Below are 22,213 nucleotides of genomic sequence, written 5' to 3'. Positions count from 1 at the left end.
AGCCTATTTTAGCACGTATTTATATGCACTTTCATATTGTTTATATTGCATTTTGCCCCCGAATTGGCTACTTTGGTTCGTTTTGTCCCGTTTGTAGAAATGAACGCGAAAGTAGTGGAATTGTACCATTTTTCGTCCTTTTTGCATGCATTTTGAGGAGACGGGATTATTCGGAGTGAGTTCCTGCATTGGGAAGCGTGAAGGCACGGTTTACGAGGCAGTCAGGTACGAGATTGGGCTGATTTGAAGGAAGAATATTCGATCGAGTGGTTTTATTACTCGATCGAGTGGTTTCTGTGGCCCTGGTTGATCGATCGAGTGGATTTTTACTCGATCAAGAAGTGCTGGAAAGTGGAGTTACTCGATCGAGTAACATTTATGTTCGATCGAGTAACTTATCTGGAGTTTTACTCGATCGAGTGGTTTCAAACTACTCGATTGAGTGGTTTAGGCTTTCGTGGGCTTTAATTAGGCCGTGAACTTGTTTTAGCTTTTGAACTTAGTTTATTTTCTATTTAAACGCAACTTTACTAGGTCATTAGCATCTAATTTCATTATCTATCACTTTTGAAGACTGTGTTGCTTTCATCCTTCACTGTAACTTTGCTTTCGGGGTTATTTAGCTTGGATTTTGTCGTTCTTTACGCCGGATTCTTGCATTTGTAATCTCTTTCTCCTTTCTTAATAATAATCTCTCTTTCATTTACTTTAATTGTTTGTTTTGCATCATTTATTTCTTTGCCCTAATTACTTTTATGCAATTTAGTTATCGTTTCATTATGTTTATTGTTAGTTCATTCATCTTTATTAGTTTTGGTAATATTAATAGCGATATGAGTAGCTAAACCTATTTCATATTGGGATTAGGGGATCTACGGTTGAAATGTGATGATGTAGTGAATAAGTTAGATGAATTAATTGTGAGATTCCGTCACCATAGCAATATAACTGTATTTATCGGCTTAGTTGAGTGCACGCTTCTGAGTCACCTTTTTAATCTGGTTAAATTTAATCCGGGATCGGAAGATTGGACTAAATAGACCTGCTATGAACAGTAGACTACCCTGACGAGGACGGAAGTTAAGTTAGTGGAAGTTTAGGATAGAAAGTGAACTGGAAGGACCTTTCCATATCCGTCTCGCAGTAATTTATCTAAGTTGTTTACAGTTGAGTCACTGGACTACCGTAGTGAACCGAAATCCTGACATGTCCCCTCTCTATTGATAGTTTATAACCTTTTTCAGCCTCTATTGCTCTTTTCTCTGCTTCTCTTCCTTTAAACCTTTTAGTTTAGAAAACCAATTTAAACACCCCCCAGTGACCAAATAGAGGGACTTCCCTAGTTATATAGTTAGTTTAGTTAGTTATTTTTGATAGGTATACGACAGCCCTGTCATCCACTATCCAAAGTTTCTGAGTAAAAGGTGAGGGTATGTATTGGGAAGCTCTTTAATCGGACACCCAATCCCGCCGGCGGTAGCGGCCTCTACTGATCGATCTTGGTTGGTTAAGTGCAGAAGTTGATAAAACGGGTTAAATGCCTGAATGCGCATCCACAAGTTTAAACCTAACATGTGAGATTTGCTATGTCAGTTGTTTATCTAAGTATCAAGTAATTGATGTTGAGTTAGATTTAATGTTGATTTGCATGCAAGACAGGAATTAAACATCCATTTATCGAATTAGGTTTATGGTTCATAACATGATCCATTTGTCTTAGAAAAGTGTTTTAGAATGTAAAATGTGAACTCGTCAATCTGATCCATCCTGTATTCGGGTTAACTGAAGTCGGGATCGTCCTAGACGAGTGCTGGAAAGGAAGCAGGAGCAACACCAGGCGGCTTATTGAGGCGCGCGCCATGGGGCGATGCAATGGAGCCTGCCCTGGTTTGAAATGTAGGAAGCAGGAGCTGCCTTGGGGCGCGAGCCATTAGGCGACCTATGGGTCCTCTCCTGGTTGTTTAAAATGCTTGTGAAATTGTTTGTGAAATCGTTAGTAAAAGGGTGTCAAAGCCCGTTTTTTGTTGAAAGGGTCGTTAAGACCGTTTTTGTGCTAATGTGAAGAACGAAACTCGAAGTAATTATCATTGTGTTGATAATATTCGATGTCGGGTTCGGTTTTGCAAGCTTGACATGGATAGTTTTGTAAGAAAAGTACATAAAAATGTTTGTTATGAACTAATTTTGTTAAGTTCATTGCTTTGTAAATAAAGTGTAAAAAGTGCTTGATATGAACTAATTATATTAAGTTCATTGCTTTGTAATTAGTCAGAGTTTATCATCGTACTCGAGTTAATTCAACATGGTATGTAGAACCAAGGATAATTATTCATGTATGACTAATATAGTTTTTGCAAATGTAAACAAATGAATAAAAAGCTTTAAAATATCCTTTAAAATGTAATTAACCAAATATTATTACCGAATCACGGATTAAACCGTCATGGTATAAGAAACCAAGGGTGAATATAATTTATGGTTAAAAATGTTTGTTGTAAAAAAGGATTTGAAATATTTGAAATGGTAAAAACCCGATTACAAATAATGAATGAAAAATGAAGGAAAGATGAACTTAAACTAATTTGAGTTCTGACCTATGGTGCCATAAGAGGCACGAGCCACCTAGTTGTGACTAGGAGCTTCTGCTTTAGGTCAAAACTCGGTTTTGGCTCAATTAATCCGGATTTTGGATCAAGGTTTAGGATGTTAGAGTCATAAAAACAGATAAAAAGAGCATGAAAGAAGAAGATTCATTACACCCTCATACTTACATGCTAGGTTGCTTGACGAGAAATCGACAAAGTGTAGGAACTTGTGAGTCGGAAAACTCGATTTAAAACCGTTTTTGTAAAGTAAAGTATGAAGCGTTGCTTTGTTTTAGTGATGGTGTAGTTGGTCGAAGTGGTAAGTCGAGTGATTTAATGCACGATAACGGTACCAAACAATGTGTATGGCTCGTATTTTCAATCGGTAGGTCGAAAATAAGCAACGTTTGTTGACTTGGGAAGTCGAGGTCTAGAATTTTAAGGGAGAAAAGAGAGGGAGGATGCTCGTGTACCTTCAAATGGTGGCATTTCAGGGGTATTTGTAGAGGATTGTGTGGTTCTGTGCGTTTTGGGCGACGTGGCCACCTAGGCTGCTTGAAGAGGCGCGAGCATGTCCGCGGGTCTTCAAGTTTTCTTGTCACTATCACACATTTGGATTTGTGGTTTGTTCTATCCTAGGTTTTGTAGGACATGATTGTTGTACTTGACCATCAAATATACCGTGTATACTTAGCATGGAAGGTTTGTGATGTTTGTTTTTTATGTTTGACTCAGTTTGACCCGTTGTTGGAGTCGGGATTTGAATTTTGAGTCGGTTTTTGGTCAGGTGTCGGTTTTGACTCTAGTTAGTGTCATTGCGACCCCGTCGTCATGCATACAATACTCCAGGTACTTTTGAAATGTTTTGAAAATGTTTTGTTTTTGAAATCATTTTTGGAGTTTTCCGACGCGTATTTTATATTAACTGTCGATCAAATGTAGCGATTCCTAAGCATGTTGTAGTCTGATAATCATCGGGTGTTTGTTGGGGATTCAACAGATACCAGGTATCTACAGTAACCATTAGGGAGTTACACTACAACGAGAGCACTAGCACAGTCTACGCACATACACGGTAGTAGAATGCCAAATAACGAAATCAATGCTTATCATACTCTAACACTTAACATCCACTCTTAAAACATATCGCACATATCACATTCTCCATCCAACATTACAAGTTAGCATACACCACATGTAACACCCCCCATCCACCAAAGTGCCTTACCAAGACCTACTTTAGTAAATGGAAGTGCTACAATCTCGATTACCCGAGGAAAGGTATATCAAATAGACCATCAAAGAACGCATATTTAAAGTAAAAGTAGTTTAATAAAATTACATATCCAAAAAGCCAAAATCCAAAAGAAATACAATTGTAAACCAAAAGACTAAATGTGCTAAACTCAGCGGAAGCTAAAGAACTCGGCGGAAGCTGAAGAATCAACGTCTCATCCAAACCCGCATGCAAGCTCAACAACAATACCTGTTATATATCTGCTCACCATCCCCCAATGGATCACCGCAGGTTTTGAAAACATGAAGGGTCAGTCAACTGGACAGTTAATCATGAGCTACAATAACAACAAACCATATCAATTCAATCCTGTAATAAACAATCTCCAACTTCCTAATACAAATGTCTGAACCATAGCCCGGACCTCCTAGGTTACCCATCGCAACAGGTACCCAAAACGCCAGTGGCAGACCGCATCCTTGCCACCTAACCCCGCTCATTGCAATGAGCAAACCCAGATCATTAATGTGCACATCTCCCTTGTGACGGAAGCCATAAGGGGCGAACATGGGGGTGAAGACCATCTCCCGAAAATGGCTCCACAATCAATACTAACAATGTCAACAATATCAAAATACCACATTACTTTCACATCAAAGCAATCACACAATAACACATCACTTATAACCAATTTTACAGGAGGCTGAGTAGGGAAACCCTACCTTATTCGCAAATTCCGCAAATCAACACAACAACGAAGCTAGAACTGCTCTTCTATGAAATCGTTACCTAACAAAGATAATCAAGTAATACCACATCATAATCCATTACTAATCAACTAATTACCCCCAATCTTAACCCAAATTAGGGTTTCAACGAATGTAAACTAATTTCAAAATAAATGAGACTAATATTTACAAATCGATTGACACAAGATCACGAAATCCGGCAACCGAAAGCTAGATATTTCTTGCTTGATGACTAAAGCGATTAGCGAGGGTTTAGAGAATTGTTTAAGGTTTAGTAAATATATTAACAAAATGATTATCGAAATATATCTAACTCCCTTATCACTCTAATCAAACTGCGGAAAGCGACTCATCAGACCGGGCACTCGGTCGAGTACCAAACATACTTGACCGAGTAATCCCAACTCGATCGAGTGTGTCACATAGTCGGCCGAGTGCACCTAAGGTAGTAGTCTGCCTCGAAAACCCGACGACCCACTCGGGCGAGTATAGCCTACTCGACCGAGTTCACTATACTCAAAAATCAGTGGTATTACATTATTCTGTCCTTAAGAACGAACTTCGTCCTCGAAGTTCACACACATACCTGAACCACCATGCAAAAATTAGACTACTACCCACACAACTCGAAAACAACACCAACCATACCCCCAAAACATAACCAAACTATGACCACATAACCCGGACAACAACCAAAACTGACCTCAAAACTGGCCAAAACCACATGCGATCATCTCCTTACCACCACCCCCCCCCCTCCCCCCCCCCCCCCCCCCCCCCCCCCACACCAAAAAAAAAAAAAAAAAAAAAAGAGAAAGGTTACGACCCCATAATAAACATACCTGATCAAAGAGATGTGGATAACACTCCCTCATTGCCTCCTCCGCCTCCCATATAGCTTCTTCAACATTATGGTTAGACCATAACACCTTAGGCAAAATGGTTTCACCGTTGCTTGTCTTGCGCACCTTACGATCCAATATTTCCTTTGGCACTTCCACATAAGTAAGCGCTTCAACTAGCTCAATATTCTCGACCTCAATCACATGAGATAGATCATTCTTATACTTTCGAAGTTGTGACACACGGAACACATTATGCACCCGATTAAGAGCTGGTGGTAAAGCTAGTCGATAAGCCACATCACCTATCTGATCCAAAATCCCATAAGGCCCTATGAATTTCTGGCTCAACTTCCCTCTCTTGCAAAACCTCATAACGCCACGCATAGGTGACTTTGAAAAGAACTTTGTCACCCACCTTGAACTCAATATCCCTGCGATGCAAATCCGTATCACTCTTTTACCGATTCTGGGCAGCCTTCATCTTTTGTCGAATCAAATATACTTGCTCAATCATATCTTGTACCATTTGCTCTCCCAAAACCATAACTTCTACACTATCATCCCAACACACTGGACTCCTACACTTCCTCCAATACAGTGCCTCAAATGGTGCCATTCCAATACTCGTATGATAGTTATTGTTATAAGAAAACTATATCAAATCAAGTCGATCATCTTAACTCCCACCAAACTCCACCACACAAGCTTGTAGCATATCCTCCAAAGTCTTGATGGTCCTCTCAAGTTGGCCATCCGTTGCAGGGTGAAATGTTGTAATCATGTTTAAGGTAGTCCTCATCAGCGCCTGTAACTCCTGCCAAAACCAAGAAATAAATCTCGCATCTCTATCCGACACAATATCCTTTGGTACCCCATGTAATCTGACCACGTGCTTCCTGTATCCATTAGCGAGCTGAATGTTAATCCAAGTATCTTTCATTGGGATAAAATTAGTTGACTTTGTCAGACGATCGGCAATCACTCATATCATGTTATTACCCTGTTGAGTTCTCGATAACCCCGCAATAAAGTCCATGGATATCGACTCCCATTTCCACTCAGGTACTTCAAGTGACTGAACCTTACCTTGCGGTCTCCGATGCTCCCCTTTGACTCTCTGGCAAGTCAAACATCTAGCCACGAACACAGCTACCTCTTTCTTCATTCCGGGCCACCAAAACGTCTTCTTTAAATCCTTATATAGCTTATCACCCTTTAGATGCACCGAATAAGGAATGCAATGAGCCTCTGTCATAATCAGTTTCTTTAATTCGACATCATTAGGCACACACCACCTCCCATCGAATCGGACACTCGCATCTATATGGATCGAAAATCTCGAAACAGTACCCTTCTCCACCCCTGTCTTCCATTCCTTAATCCTTGGATCAAGAACCTGTTCCCTCTTGATGTCATCATAAAGCTCAGGTTCTACTGTTAAATAACGAGTAGCATCACCTTTGAGAATCATGTGAATTCCTATCTTAGCCACTTTATCTTTCAATTTCATCAATGACAAGGTCGTGCATAAAGAATGCACACTCTTCCTACTCAAGGAATCTGCAACTACATTAGCCTTTCCCTTATTATAAATAATATCCATATCATCGTCACCAATCAGCTCCATTCATCTTCTCTGACGCATATTCAGCCCCTTTTGAGTATAGATGTACATCAAGCTCTTGTGATCCGAAAACATCTTAAAGGTCGCCTCATACAAATAGTGTCTCCAAATCTTCAGAGCAAACACAGCTGCACCCGATTCTAAATCATGAGTTGGATAGTTCTCTTCATATGACTTAAATAGCCTCAAAGCATAGGAAATGACTTTCCCATTCTGCATTAAAACACATCCCAACCCATTCTTCGAAGCGTCAGTATACACCTCGTAGTTCTCACTCCCTTCTCGAAAAGCTAAGACAAGAGCTGTAGTCAAACGTTCCTTAAAGGTCTGGAATGCCGCCTCACAACTCCCATTCCAGCGGAATCTGGTATCTTTCCTCATAAAAGCTGTCACCAGCCTAGCAATCTTGGAAAATTCTTTTACGAACCTTCTGTAATATCCAGCTAAACACAAGAAACTCCGAATTTCAGCAACATTCTTCGGTGCTTCCTAGTTTGACATCGCCTCGATCTTACTAGGATCCACAGGTACACCATCATTTGAAATCACATGGCCCAGAAAGGCTACGTTCGCCAACCAAAACTCACACTTAGACAACTTAGCATATAGCTGGTTGTCTCACAAAGTTTGTAAAACGAACCTCAAATGTTCCTCGTGCTCCTCTTTAGTCTTGGAATAAACTAAAATATCATCAATGAAAACCACCATGAATGTATCCAAAAGCTGACTGAAGACCCGGTTTATAAGATATATAAACACTGCTGCCGCTTTTGTCAACCCAAAAGGCATCACCACATACTCATAATGACCATACCGCGACCGAAAAGCAGTCTTAGGAATATCTTCATCCGCAATCCTCAACTGGTGGTAACCCGATATTAGATCAATCTTCGAAAATACCCCAGCTCCACTCAACTGGTAAAAAAGATCATCTATCCTCGGCAAAGGATACCTATTCTTCACCGTGACGTGGTTCAAGTCTCGGTAATCGATATACAACCTCAAGCTGCCATCTTTCTTCTTCACAAACAGAACTGGTGCTTCCCAAAGCGATAAACTAGGTCTCATGTACCCCTTTATCTAACAACTCGTTCAACCGTTTCTTCAACTCTCCCATCTCCTTTGGTCCCATACGGTACGGGGCCTTAGATATAGGTCCCGTCCCAGGTTTAAGCTCTAAACTGAAGTCAATGTCCCTCTAACGAGGTAATCCTAGTATCTCCTCCGGAAAGACAATTTAGAACTCACCCACAATCAGTATCTCTGCTGCTGATGGCTCTTCCATGCGAGTATCCCTCACATGGCAAAGAATCTTAGGACATCCCTTCCGCAAATATGACTTTAAAGTCAGAGCTGCAATCATCTTAACCTTGGGGTTCACCACAAACCACCGATATGACACTCTAATCCCCTTAGGCCTCTTTAAAGACACATTTTTCTGACGATAGTCTATCTTAGCCTCATACTTACCCAACCAATCCATCCCGACAATGACCTCAAACCCATCCATAGGAAACTTACGACATGACAACGCCTCCCTCGATGGTATAAACACATTATCTTTTACCAACTCAAACTTCCCCAAACCCATTGTTAAATGATGACCTCTAGACATAAACGAATGGGTAGACCCCGAATCAAACAAACTAAAAGTTGGTTTATGGTTAACAAGAAAAGTACTAGTGCTGACTTGCGCATCATCTTATGCCATCTATTTACCCATCATAAACATTTTACCACTATTCTTTGGACCCCCTCTCTGCACCGTACTTGCTAATTTAGTAGGCTTGGCCGCCGAATTCTAGTTCACATTGTTGTTCAGGCGCCGATAAGACCCACCATTGTTGCAATTATAATTGTCATTGTTGTTGTTGCCCTGACCACCCTCACTGCTCCATGACCCACCTGGCCTGTTATTCGCCATACTCTGACTCGGAGCCTGCGATTAGCTCCCTTGATATGATCTCTGGAGGCCTCCTCCCCCAATACTCTTACACTTAAATCGCTTGTGGCTTAGCCCGCCATAGTTGAAGCAGTGTAAAGTAGAGTTCTTACTAGCACTCCGACCACCTCTGCCCCCATAGCGAGATCCTCCACAAAATCTAGACCCACCAGAATAAGCTCTAGCCTGGTTGTGGTTACCATGCTTGAAGCTTGACTGGTAACCGCCTTCATTCTCAGCCATTCATATCTCACTCCCCTTTTCCTTGGCCTCCTTGGCCATGTCAACCAACCTCTCAGCATGTCCCGCTCTTTCACAAACCTCTTTTAAGTCCAAGATCACCCCAGCAGGTAGCTTCTCCATAATCATCAACGATAACCCTCTCTCTAAATGGAGAGCCAGACACAGTTGACTCAGCTCTGTGTCTTATATATAACGTGACAACTCATTGAACTTGTGATAGTATTCAGCCACGGTCATGCTATCGATCATGGCAAACGTGTCGAACTAGGCCCATAACTTGCTACGAATATGTTCTGGAAAAAACTGATGCCTCATTGCCTTCTTGAACTCCGCCCAAGGAATTGCGGACTCACCCAAATTCTTATAATACTCACCAGCAGCCTCCCTCTCGTTGTGCCACCACACTTGTAAGACTGTAACACCCACATCTGCCAAAGTGCCTTACCAAGGCCTACCTTAGTATACGAGAGGATTCCCATCTTGGTTCACTACTACACATCCCTTGTATTTATGACGTTTCACTATTGATGCTTTAATAGAGTGTCAATCACATAGTTAGGCGCAATTATTAAAAAATTGAAAATTCACCAAAATTCATGGCGCCTAGGGTATTCCGCGTAAATTCATTTGCTTGTTCATCTTCGTCTAGCTCGTCTCCCATTTTCTATTTTCATTTAACAAAACCCTTAATCTGCAACACAATAACCAAAACTCTCTCAGCAATAACTAAAAATCTATCTCTTAACAATAATAAAAAATCTCCCAACAATAATCGATTAGAAACATAAATTGAAATTGAATTTGAAAGATTGAAACCCTAGAAAACCCAGGATAATGTCGGAAACCACGACTCCAATGGAGGTCGAACAATCATTTGATAAGAGCAAAATCACGCCATGGGTAGAATAATACCGTCCTCACTCTCGCCGACGTCACGGCGCACCGCGACATTATCGACACTAGTAAGTATTCAATTCAATTCAGTTCAGTTCAATTTCGTATACTTAATTCAAGTTTAGTAAATTGATGGCGAAATGACATGTTGGATGTAAACGACTACTGTAATTGTGTGGCGTAGTTGATAGGCTGATTAGTGAGAACGGGCTGCCACATGTACTATTTTATGGTCCTCCTGGGAGAATTGTGGCACCAAATCTGGGTTTTTGAGCACGTATTGATTCGGTTGCTTCTCTTATACTAGTATGTTATGGGTCTCATTTTTTTCCCTTTCAATTAATCTATGAAACTGTGAGTTAACTTTGTCATATACAAATAGCAAATCTGGAGTAGTAACTAAACTATAATCATTTGTTAAAATTAACAGAACTGTGGTGTTTGGGATTCCATAGTCCGTTTTCTTTTTTTTTTTTGCCTTCAAACAACAAGAGTATGGGGTCTTTTTGAGATATATTCAGATAGAGAGCTATTTGTTTCAACTTATTTGAAGCCAGTTTTTCTTTTTTATTGTCAACTGATATTGGTTTAATATGAATTTGTTTTCTCATTTTCATTTGGGCGATTGTTGGAATTAATCTACGGTTCCAGTTTTTGTTGTACACAAGTTTTTGATTGTTTTTGTTTTGGTTCTATGTTTCTTCTACAATTAATCCATGATTTGTGTGTGGTTATTATCAAATTTGGATCCAAAAGCAAGGGTTTTGTTATCTTCTGATTCATGAACGTTGCATTTTTGAACAATATGTGATTTCCATAAATCGTGTGAGTTTATCAGTTAGTATCCCATCTATGTCGTGGTAATCCATGGTGTGTAGTTGATTCATTTATTCAAGGGATGTTATTGTTGAGACCTTCCAGTGAAACTCATTCAGTAAGGGAATTAATTCTATAAGGCATTGGATGAATATTAATTCGAAGTATTGTAGACAAGGTTCTGAGTTATTTATTATCTTTGCTCAGTCATGGATATTGTTCTATTCATATTTTCAGATGTTATGGTTAACAATTTAAAGTTCTGTACTGGCCACTTGAGTCCTTAGTTAGTTATTTATGACGTATTATTTTTGCTTTGTCTTGCTCTCTCATTTTAGCGAGGTTCATAAGGCGTAGTTTAGATTGAAGTTGTATATCTTTTCACGTTTTGTGCAGTATACATTAATAGTAATGTTATTTGGTAAATCAGTACAACCGTTGATGGCTCCGTTGATGGCTGGGCTACCTTCCCATTTTGCTTCTAGAGTAAATTATTTCTGATATTAGCAGCTCTAGTTGATTTTTAGACCGTAGAGATGAGATAAAGTATTTTACGAGGTCATAATGAATACCATTTTCCAATAACTAGCCTACTAAAATTTGCTAATTATTGTTCAATTATACTTAGCTATGTATAACCGGTTTTTAAAGGATGAACAGTAAAATGTTACTAGTGTGTAAGACTGTAAGCACATGTGCAAGTGGATAATTTAATTAATAAGCTAAGTAGAGTAGCATATGGCTTCAGCCAAAGATTGGTTCAGATATATGGATTCTTGTTTTTTGTCTTAATTGACAAGAGAATGATTCTTAACAGTTTCAGTTTTTTGGTTGTTTGTGATGTGAAGATCGATTAATTCTTGCGAGAAAATGATGTTTGGGTTACTAAATTGGCACAAAGTGTAGTAGAATGAGTGCTTTTTCGGTGTAGGACTCAATTTTTTAGGGTGAAGTCAGGTACAATCTCTTTCCTAATCATTTGTTTACCTTTAATTAAATTACTTCTCATAAGTAACTAGTAAGGTAAACGAAATGACTTAAGACAAATGGAGTTTTTATCTGCGTTTAATTGTAAAAGTTTAGCGTTGATTGTATAAGTTTGGGAGTACAAGATGACTATATTGTTTGTCCCTGAATCTATGATAGGCGAACGGGTCAGCAAGAATCGAGATATGAGAAACTGATATTATTGCAAGTGTGAAAGTAGCGTATATTACTTTTCTTTGGTACTCCCTTCCTCCGTCGAAATCATTTGTTTACCTTAGGTGTTGGTATCAAGGTATTACTCACTTGCCTTTCTACTGATGCACTGGATTCTGCCACCCTCTGTCAGATTTTGGCATTTCGGTTTCTCACATTTTATGTCAGACAAAGCCTTTTTTCAATTCGGTCATGTTATAGGGGCTTGTGTAGAAATGGTTATAATTGTAAACGTCTTTAGGTGATTTAATTCCAAAAATTGTTCTGTTTCTCAAACCGCTATCCTCGTATACCACTCCTACAGTGACGTAATACCGATTTGCTTCACGTTGATAACCAACTCTTTTTTTGTCAGTCTGTCTTTTCCACGATCTGAGGCCTCAAGTTTTCACTATTTAGATGCTTGGTAGGTTGGGAACTAGAATTATTATACAATGTGCCGAATCCAATGCAGTTGTCATTGTGAAACTAATCCCAACACTACTATTGTTACACATCTAGTCAAGTATAGAGCTTAGTGGAGCATCTGCTTACAGATTGAACTTCGGTGTTTGTGCAGATAGCTCTGAGCGGTACAGGAGTACCATGAGTTCACGTGACACTAGGTCTTCAATTGATCAGCCGACAATTGATGTCAGTGATGAAGAATTTCTACAGTCTTGACAAATCCGCAGTCCCTGCCATAATTATTACATTGACTAAGGTATGCTTAAGTTTTTTTTACTTCTCTGTTTAATTTGATAGGGGGTTTATTACTTGTGTCATCTATTTCTATTTTCCTCTATGGTGCTAGATTGATGTTCTGATGAGTTTCATTTCAGATGACCTGTTGAGTGTTAAATCACAGTTCTATTGTCAGGTTCTAGGATGGAAAAAATGTAGTTTTATTTTCTTTTTTTGTAGCGTTGGACCAATATTCAGTAACTAGCTTAGAAAATGACGAGTATTGCTGTGTAGTTAAGAGTATAATGTGGTTGTTTTGAATTTTATGCTGGTCCTAGAAAATTAACCCAACAACATTGTTATTATATTCTTTTCATTTAAATCTTTCGTAAATCTGATATTTCTCTGTACACCGCTTACAGTCCCACTTCATAATGCCATAAATTTATGTGAATGAGTTGCAACTGCCCTTGTGTGTTATTAAAGGAGGGGGTCATCAGAATTGCTACAAAGGTCACATCACATATCGTTTCACGTTTGTTGGGGTTGGTGTCCTTAACAGTTAGTGCAAGGACTTATAAATCTCTAAAAGGATCAAAGGGCATAGGGCATACTTTTGGTATTATTATCAGTTGATCCACGTTTATCAATAACGGTTGGCTTGCTAGATAAGTTTGACGCGTTATTGTCATACGGATGGCGGTGATGTTGGTCCCTAAAAGTCACACCTATAGGATACGTTTGAGAGATGTGACAGTATGAAAATACAGTCATGTAGATGCCAATTTTGACTAACCAGTTAGTCCGAGTTATTTGACTAGTAATTAGTCAAAATGTGATGTTGAGATATTATATTTAATACGGATTACATATTATGGGCTAAGGCGAATTAAACAGTTAATTCGTAAATTAAATATAAACGATTATATTTAATTAATGTATATTGAATAAATTATACAATATCGTCTTTGTCGGACATGTATTAATAATTCAACTAACCCGTGTTATTAGTTGATATTTTAATAGCCGATAACCGATGACGATTTATAATGAAAATCGCGTCATATACATTTTAGCGGAATTGGTCGGACTACGAGTTAAAAGAAGGAGGAAGTGAAAGCCCACTCCCTCCCCTAGGCTCTCGTTTTGGCCGAACCAAACAAAAGGAGAGACTCCCTCTCCTTTTGACCGAGACAATTTCATTTCTACAGAAATTAGGGTTTCGGAACATTTTTCTCTGAAATTCCTAGATCTCACATCGACAAAACTCACAATAGCTTTCTCAATATTGCAAGTCAATTAGAAAGCATTTCTAGCACAAGGGCATAGTCTCTGACGGTCTTGGGTGCAACAATTAGGAGGAAATCTCTGTTGATTTGTTCTTTTACGCCGTGCATCAAAGGACCCGAGGTTGATTCTTTATCTTTATCGTTTCATTGTTGTATTTCGTTTATGACCATATTTCACATGTTAAATTTACGTTATAGTCCTAAATTTAAAGGGTCTTATACGGATATTACCCCACAAGTGGTATCAGAGCGAGGCCACGTAAATTTTCATTGTGATTTTTCATCAAACGATCTTGAAACGATTTTTATTGTCTTGAAATTCGTGCGGCAGCAGCGTTTTATCCTCTCAGAGAATTTTTTTCATTTGTTGCAAAATTTTTGAAACCGTGACATGTTTTACACGGTTAATTCATCTTGTTTTCGATTTGTTTTTGTGCATATTGTTGTTTTATACGGAGATTATAACAATATGTCAAGTTTTGTCAGATTGTAAAATTGTTCTTATGCGTTTTTGATCAAAATTGCATTAGTTTTTGTTTCGTCAAAACTGTTTTCACGAGGGTTTTGATTTTTCAGAAATTTTGATTCTCGATCGAGCATGTTTTTTTATCGATCGAGAGGTTTTTCTGTTTTGTTTTCACTCGATCGAGTCCTTGTTGTGCTCGATCGACCATTTTCAAAACCCCACTGCTCGATCGAGATGTCCTCGTACTCGATCGAGCAGATTTGCTGATAAAAGTACTCGATCGACCACCAGTTTAGTCGATCGAGCACCTTCTGTTTGGCAATCCTCTCGATCGACTTGCGATTGGTCGATCGAGCCCTTTGTTCCTCGATCGAGCACTATTGTCCCTGGATCGAGGGATTTTTGTTTCTGGCAGCTTTGAAAATTTATTCTTTTGTTTTAAATTTTCTTTTGGCCTTAATATGTACTTTATACGGATATTGTAGACTCGCTATGATTGTGAAACGGTTCACACACGTACCATTAAGTTACTTTAAAACGATTTATAGTAACGGATTATCTCGGATTAAAATTAACTTGACTAAAGCGGTTTTGTCATATAATTTTAATTATCTTTGGTGGTTTGGATAAATTTAACATAATTACGGAATTATGTCACGAATAAATTTAATTTAGTTGATGCATTTTATTTATCGTTCTTGTTTAATTTGAATGCTTTTAATTACGTATTTATTTAATCTTGCAAGCGATTTGTAACTTAGTGTGGCCTTAGTAGAACGTGTTCCGTAATGATGGAACACGGTCTTGGTTGTATTTTGAGATCTCGTATCTCCATTTTTATTTCTTGTAATTACAGTTTTTTATTTAGAATGTAAATAGGTTTATATTTGTAAATTTTAAATTGTAATTTTGAGAAGACCAAAGAAGGAGACCGGATGCTCACTCCCGCTACATGGACAAAGATGGAACATCAAGACAAGCTTTTCGGGTCCAACGGTGGATTCCAAAGTTGTATTATGTTCTTTTTACTAGGATAGCCCACACTAGGAATTTTATTTACGTATTGCATTCTTTTATTTAATTTTTCGTATCGATAATGTGCATCATATTCCGCCTAAAAACCAAACCACCTATTTATTGCATGAAAACTGACACATATAGAGGTCACGAGTTAGTTTTCATTGACATTATCATGTCACATGATCTATGCTAAGCCATCACCTAAATTAATTCATTCACGCAGACGCTAGTTATTCGTTCACTTAATATGAATTATAATTTAGTTGATGGGATCTTCCTCGTATAAACAAAAAAAAAATTGAGAACGGTCTTTATAGGTCAAACTCCAATGAGTCCCTTCTTCGTCGGTAGGCATAATATGACCCCTTCTACGTCGGGTAAGTTGGAACCGATTGACCTATTTTATCTCAACACTATGGTCACTCGTACGATCCTGTGACTATGGTGGACTATAGATAGGATTTACGGAAATCTATCGACCAAGAATTCTTACGGAAGAATTAGCTAAACAGTTGGCTTATCAATTTACAGAAATTGAGTCTTGGGATCACTTGTATCATTCTTGAGGGAGATCAATTATGCAAGTGCGAGAGTCTACACGTTAAAATGAATTTTAAAATAGACTTAAATCACCTCGATGAGTTGCTTATTTCGTTTTTGTTTTTCTTTCTTTTTCAGTGTAGATCACGTTCACTTAAAGTGCTAATAACAAATGGCTGGTTCTACTGATAACCCAATGCCAAGTGCCACATTGGACCGTGAGTCCTGGCTTCGGATCTTCATGAATCAGATGAATCAGTCTACTCGACTGAAGAATGATGGATCAAACTTCGCGGACTGGGAGGCGGCATTACGGAATGTTGCCGCTGCCGACGGAAGCTCAAATATCTATTAGAGCCCATCCCGAAAACCCAGGTCCCACGGCTAGAGCTGCTTTGAAATCACCAAGTTTAATGATTTCTGTATGGAAGCGGGTGCGATTAAAAACGTACTCATTTTTGCAATGGAACCCAATTTGCAGAAACGCTTCATAGCCCATGGTGCGAACAAGATTTTCACCACGCTCACTAAGGAATTCTAGAAAGCACCGAGAATCGTGACCTATGAGCATACCACTCGCTTCTTTGATGCGAGACTCCAGAAGGGCCAACCAGTTAGCCCACACATTCTCAGCATGATTGAGAATGTCGAGAAGCTAGAGACCTTTGATTGTAAGATCAGCGAGAACATTGTGATCGACCGCATGCTTCACTCACTCCACGATGGTTTTTCGCAATTTAGAGCGAATTACTATATGAATGATTTGAAGAAAAGTCCCCATGAACTGCACTCCCTTCTCGTACAGACCGAGAAGGACATGAAGTTCAGTGGGAGCTTGAAACAGGATGTTCTCGTTGTGACAAACAAGGGGAAAGGTAAGGGCAAAGCTCAGGCAAACCTAGCAGTAGGTAAACCAAACTTCAAGAAGTCGGGTTCAGGAAAGAGTGGGCCTGGTGAGTCGAGCACCTCATTAGGCGCGACAAAGAGCAAGAATGAAAACATGGAATGCCATCATTGCCACAAGACTGGGCATTGGAGGCGTACATGTCCTGTTTATCATGAGGACTTAAAGGCAGGTCGTGTTAAACCTGTTGGTATGTCTTCTTCTTCTTCTACTTTTATTCATATGATTGAGATAAACCACGTAAGTTACGGAACTTGGGTACTTGATACTGGTTGTGGTTCTCATCTGTGTAATCATGTGCAGGGGCTCCGAAACATCGAACCCCTCGTAAAGGGTGAGGTGGACTGCGTGTCGGGAATGGAGCAAGAGTGGCTGCCATCTCAAAGGGGACATATGTGATCCACCTTCCTAGCGGATTTGAGTTGTCATTATATGATCGCTATTATGTACCTAGTCTTTCGAAAAACATTATTTCGGTTTACGCACTTGACAAACTTGGTTTTTCATTTGTAATAGAGAATAATACTTGCATTTTCTCTTTACACGATATGATTTATGGCAAGGCGGTCTCCATGAACGGAATTTATGTTTTAGATCGGACCACCGAAATATTACACGTAATGAATAAAAAGTTAAAGGTTGGTGACAAAGATCAAACGTATCTATGGCATTGCCGTATGGGACACATTAATGAGAAACGCGTAAAACAGCTCATTAAAAATGGAGCTATCTCGGCCTTTGATTTTCAATCATTTGGCACGTGTGAATCATGTCTCATCGGTAAGATGACTCGTATTTCCTTCAAAGGTGTTGGAATGCGCGCTGCGGACCTATTAGGACTCATACACACGGATGTATGTGGACCTATATCAATCACCGCACGAGAAGGCTATAGGTATTTCATCACTTTCACGGACGATTTAAGTAGATATGGCTATGTCTACTTAATGAAGCACAAAAGTGAATCCTTTGAGAAATTCAAGGAATACCGAGAATAGGCAGAACCTATTGGATAGAAAGATTAAAACACTGCGTTCGGATCGTGGTGGCGAGTATCTTTCTCACGAGTTTGATCAACACCTTAAAGACGTGGGATTGCCTAACGATTAACTCCACTGGAACACCTCAATTTGAATGGTGTGTCCGAACGGAGAAATCGAACACTAGTTGATATGGTTCGATCCATGATGAGACACACCGTGTTGCCTGACTCATTGTGGGGTTATGCTCTTTCGTCATTTTGCTCTAATACTTAACCGAAGTCCGTCTAAAGTCGTTGACAAGACTCCATATGAACTATGGAAGGGAACGGTCCCTAACTTGTCCTTTATACGGGTTTGGGGCTGCGAAGCTTATGTCAAGTGGAGACACGAGGATAAGCTCGGCCCGCGATCGGTCAAGACGTACTTTATAGGTTATCCTAAAGGAACGCTTGGTCATTACTTTTATTCGCCAACCGAACAACGTGTTTTTGTTGCGGCTAGTGCGACATTCTTAGAGAAGGAATTTCTCGAGAATGCAAAGAGTGATAGAACCTTCGAACTGTCGGAGATTCCAGAACCAAGTACCGAGCAACTATTGGAGGAACCTATTCCTTCAATCCCGGCTGCGGTTAACATTCCTGAGGAACCTAGGAGGTCGGGAAGAGTCTCTATTCCTCCGGACAGATACATTAGTATGGTCGAGGAACATGACATAGATGACGTTCTACTCTTAACGAGTAGTGAACCCGCAACCTATAAAGGTGCCATGACTAGTTCTGACTCAAAGCTATGGCTTGAGGCCATGCAATCCGAGATGGACTCCATGTATGAGAACAACGTATGGGATCTTGTTGACTTACCTGCTAAGGTTCGTCCCCTTCAATGCAAATGGCTTTACAAGATAAAGCATTCTGTGGAAGGTCAACAAGATATCTATAAAGCACGACTAGTTGCTAAAGGTTTCACCCAAGTGCCAGGTTTGCACTACGATGAAATTTTTGCACCCGTAGTCATGCTGCGTTCCATTCGGATTATCTTAGCGATTGCCGCTTTTCATGACTATGAAATTTGGCAGATGGACGTGAAAACCGCCTTCTTAAACGGATTTTTGAAGGAAGAGTTGTACATGGTACAACCCGAAGGTTTCATCGATCCACAACATCATAAGAAAGTATGCAAACTTAAGCGTTCCATTTATGGACTTAAGCAAGCATCTCAGAGTTGTAATCATCGCTTCGACCAAGTGATTAAAGAAAATGGATTTACTCGATCGGTCGAGGAACCATGTTTATATATCAAGTCGAGTGGGAGCAAGATTGTTTTCCTAATATTGTATGTTGACGACATACTCCTGATTGGGAATGACATACCTCTCTTAACTTCGGTGAAAGTATGGTTGAAAAACCATTTCCAGATGAAAGATCTGGGAGAGGCACAAAGGATTCTAGGCATCCGTATCTATCGAGATAGATCACGACGGATGCTATCTCTCAGCCAGGAGTCTTACATAGACAAAGTCCTAGAGAGATTCAGCATGACTAACTCCAAGAAGGGGTTTCTTCCTATGGCTCCAGGGGTGCATTTGAGCAAGTCTCAAGGCACAGAGACACCGAAAGAGAAAGAGCGCATGACACGGATTCCTTATGCTTCGGCTATAGGATCAATCATGTATGCCATGATATGCACACGTCCGGACGTGGCATATGCATTGAGTGTGACAAGTCGATTCCAACAGCATCCAGGTGAATCACATTGGTTAGTTGTCAAGAACATTCTTAAGTACCTCCGGAGGACTAAAGATTGGGCATTGACTTATGGAGGCCCTCAAAAGCTATGCGCAACCGATTCATGAGATGCTAGCTTCCAAACGGATCGAGATGACTCGAAATCTCGGTCTGGATTCGTTTTTACTCTTAATGGCGGCTGCAATCGGTGGAAGAGTTCCAAACAAATCGTTAAAGAGATTCTACGACCGAGTCCGAGTACTATGCCGCGTCGAAGCTACAAAGGAAGCGATATGGATGCGTCAATTCTTACATGGGCTATCTGTAGTGCCTAGTTCGAATGACCCGATCACCATCTATTGCGACAATAGTGGTGCTATCTTCCAAGCTAAGGAGCCAAAGTCTAGCAACAAGTCTAGACATGTACAACGGAAAGCTCATCTAATCCGAGATTACGTGGAGCAAAAGGAAGTAGTGATAGAAAAGATTGCTACAGATGATAACATAGCAGATCCTCTCACTAAAGCATTACGACAAGATAAGCATGAAGGGCATGTTAATTCCATGGGAATTAAACGTGTTCCTAAGTTGTAGTACTCTTTTATGGATTAGATTCATTCCCTTTTGTACCCTGTACGACATCATCGTTTTGATATTTTATATATATTTTGTTTTTCATGTGGATTTGTACGACAAATTTTGAACACCACAAAGTGAACTGAACGAACATTATATTTTTCAGTCCTTAATTGCCCACATGAGCTGATAACTCTGGCAATTATTTTGTGACGTTGGTTGATGGTGGGTTCAACGAGCCATAAGTCAACCGGTTGACTGACCAATCACAGAGGCGATTTATACGGATATTTCGTAGGACACAATTGTGACATCAACGTGGAGTCCTAAATGTTTTACAACATTAGGTGCCCGGTCGTGGATAGGACCTCCATAATGATCCTAAGAGTCAATTCTTTTGACTATCGACTGTCTCTTGAGACTAAGGCAGATTTTGGGTGACTTTGGTTTCTTTCTCACGGTCATCCGTAACAGGGGGCCAAGTAGATTGTTTCTGGGTCATTTCATGCTGCCCTTAGATCGGAAGGAGTTCGAGTTGAAGGAAATATTCAGCCTTTATCAGGTACTCGATATTTCTCAGGGCCACTCGAGGAGCTGTAACTGAAATGCATGGCCATGCTCGGATACGGATTCGTTTTATCAGTTAAGTTACTCTCTAGTCGGGGAAACCACTCTTGATATAGATCGATTGTAAAATACGACCTTTGCGGATCCGGATCTGCAAATTGTTTTACATTGAGTGGGAGAAATTTTAAATGAATATGAGAATCGGTTATCGCACATACACTTGTACGGACAAGTGGGAGTTTGTTGGAGCTTGTGTCCTCCAGTTAGTGCGGATAACGTCATTGCACATACACTTGTACGGACAAGTGGGAGCTTGTTGGGGTTGGTGTCCTTAACAGTTAGTGCAAGGACTTATAAATCTCTAAAAGGATCAAAGGGCATAGGGCATACTTTTGGTATTATTATCAGTTGATCCACGTTTATCAATAACGGTTGGCTTGCTAGATAAGTTTGACGTTATTGTCATACAGATGGCGGTGATCAACTGGTCCGTAAAAGTCACACCTATAGGATACGTTTGAGAGATGTGAAGATGAAAATACAAATCATGTAGATGCCAATTTTGACTAACCAGTTAGTCCGAGTTATTTGACTAGTAATTAGTCAAAATGTGATGTTGAGATATTATATTTAATACGGATTAAATATTATGGGCTAAGGCGAATTAAACAGTTAATTCGTAAATTAAATATAAACGATTATATTTAATTAATGTATATTGAATAAATTATACAATATCGTCTTTGTCGGACATGTATTAATAATTCAACTAACCCGTGTTATTAGTTGATATTTTAATAGCCGATAACCGATGACGATTTATAATGAAAATCGCGTCATATACATTTTAGCGGAATTGGTCGGACTACGAGTTAAAAGAAGGAGGAAGTGAAAGCCCACTCCCTCCCCTAGGCTCTCGTTTTGGCCGAACCAAACAAAAGGAGAGACTCCCTCTCCTTTTGACCGAGACAATTTCATTTCTACAGAAATTAGGGTTTCGGAACATTTTTCTCTGAAATTCCTAGATCTCACATCGACAAAACTCACAATAGCTTTCTCAATATTGCAAGTCAATTAGAAAGCATTTCTAGCACAAGGGCATAGTCTCTGACGGTCTTGGGTACAACAATTAGGAGGAAATCTCTGTTGATTTCTGTTCTTTACGCCGTGCATCAAAGGACCCGAGGTTGATTCTTTATCTTTATCGTTTCATTGTTGTATTTCGTTTATGACCATATTTCACATGTTAAATTTACGTTATAGTCCTAAATTTAAAGGGTCTTATACGGATATTACCCCACAACGTTTATAGTATTTATTTATTCATAGTTGAGTAGTGCAAATTG

General features: G+C 39.5%; 1 protein-coding gene across 1 annotated transcript; it reads right to left on the bottom strand.

Annotated features, from left to right (window-relative positions):
- Nucleotides 1-4,132: 4,132 nt before the first annotated feature.
- On the bottom strand, nt 4,133-7,043 carry LOC141631423 (uncharacterized). The gene is made up of 3 exons (XM_074444096.1): nt 6,503-7,043; nt 5,414-5,847; nt 4,133-4,159 (listed from the first exon to the last, which is right to left on the bottom strand). Exons 1-3 carry the CDS (start codon nt 7,041-7,043, stop codon nt 4,133-4,135), a joined length of 1,002 nt encoding a protein of 333 aa, XP_074300197.1.
- Between the last annotated feature and the right edge of the window lie 15,170 nt (nt 7,044-22,213).

The sequence above is a fragment of the Silene latifolia genome, chromosome Y (assembly GCF_048544455.1).
Source record: "Silene latifolia isolate original U9 population chromosome Y, ASM4854445v1, whole genome shotgun sequence".
Lineage (NCBI taxonomy): Eukaryota > Viridiplantae > Streptophyta > Magnoliopsida > Caryophyllales > Caryophyllaceae > Silene > Silene latifolia.
This window is presented reverse-complemented; position numbering and strand designations above follow the sequence as displayed.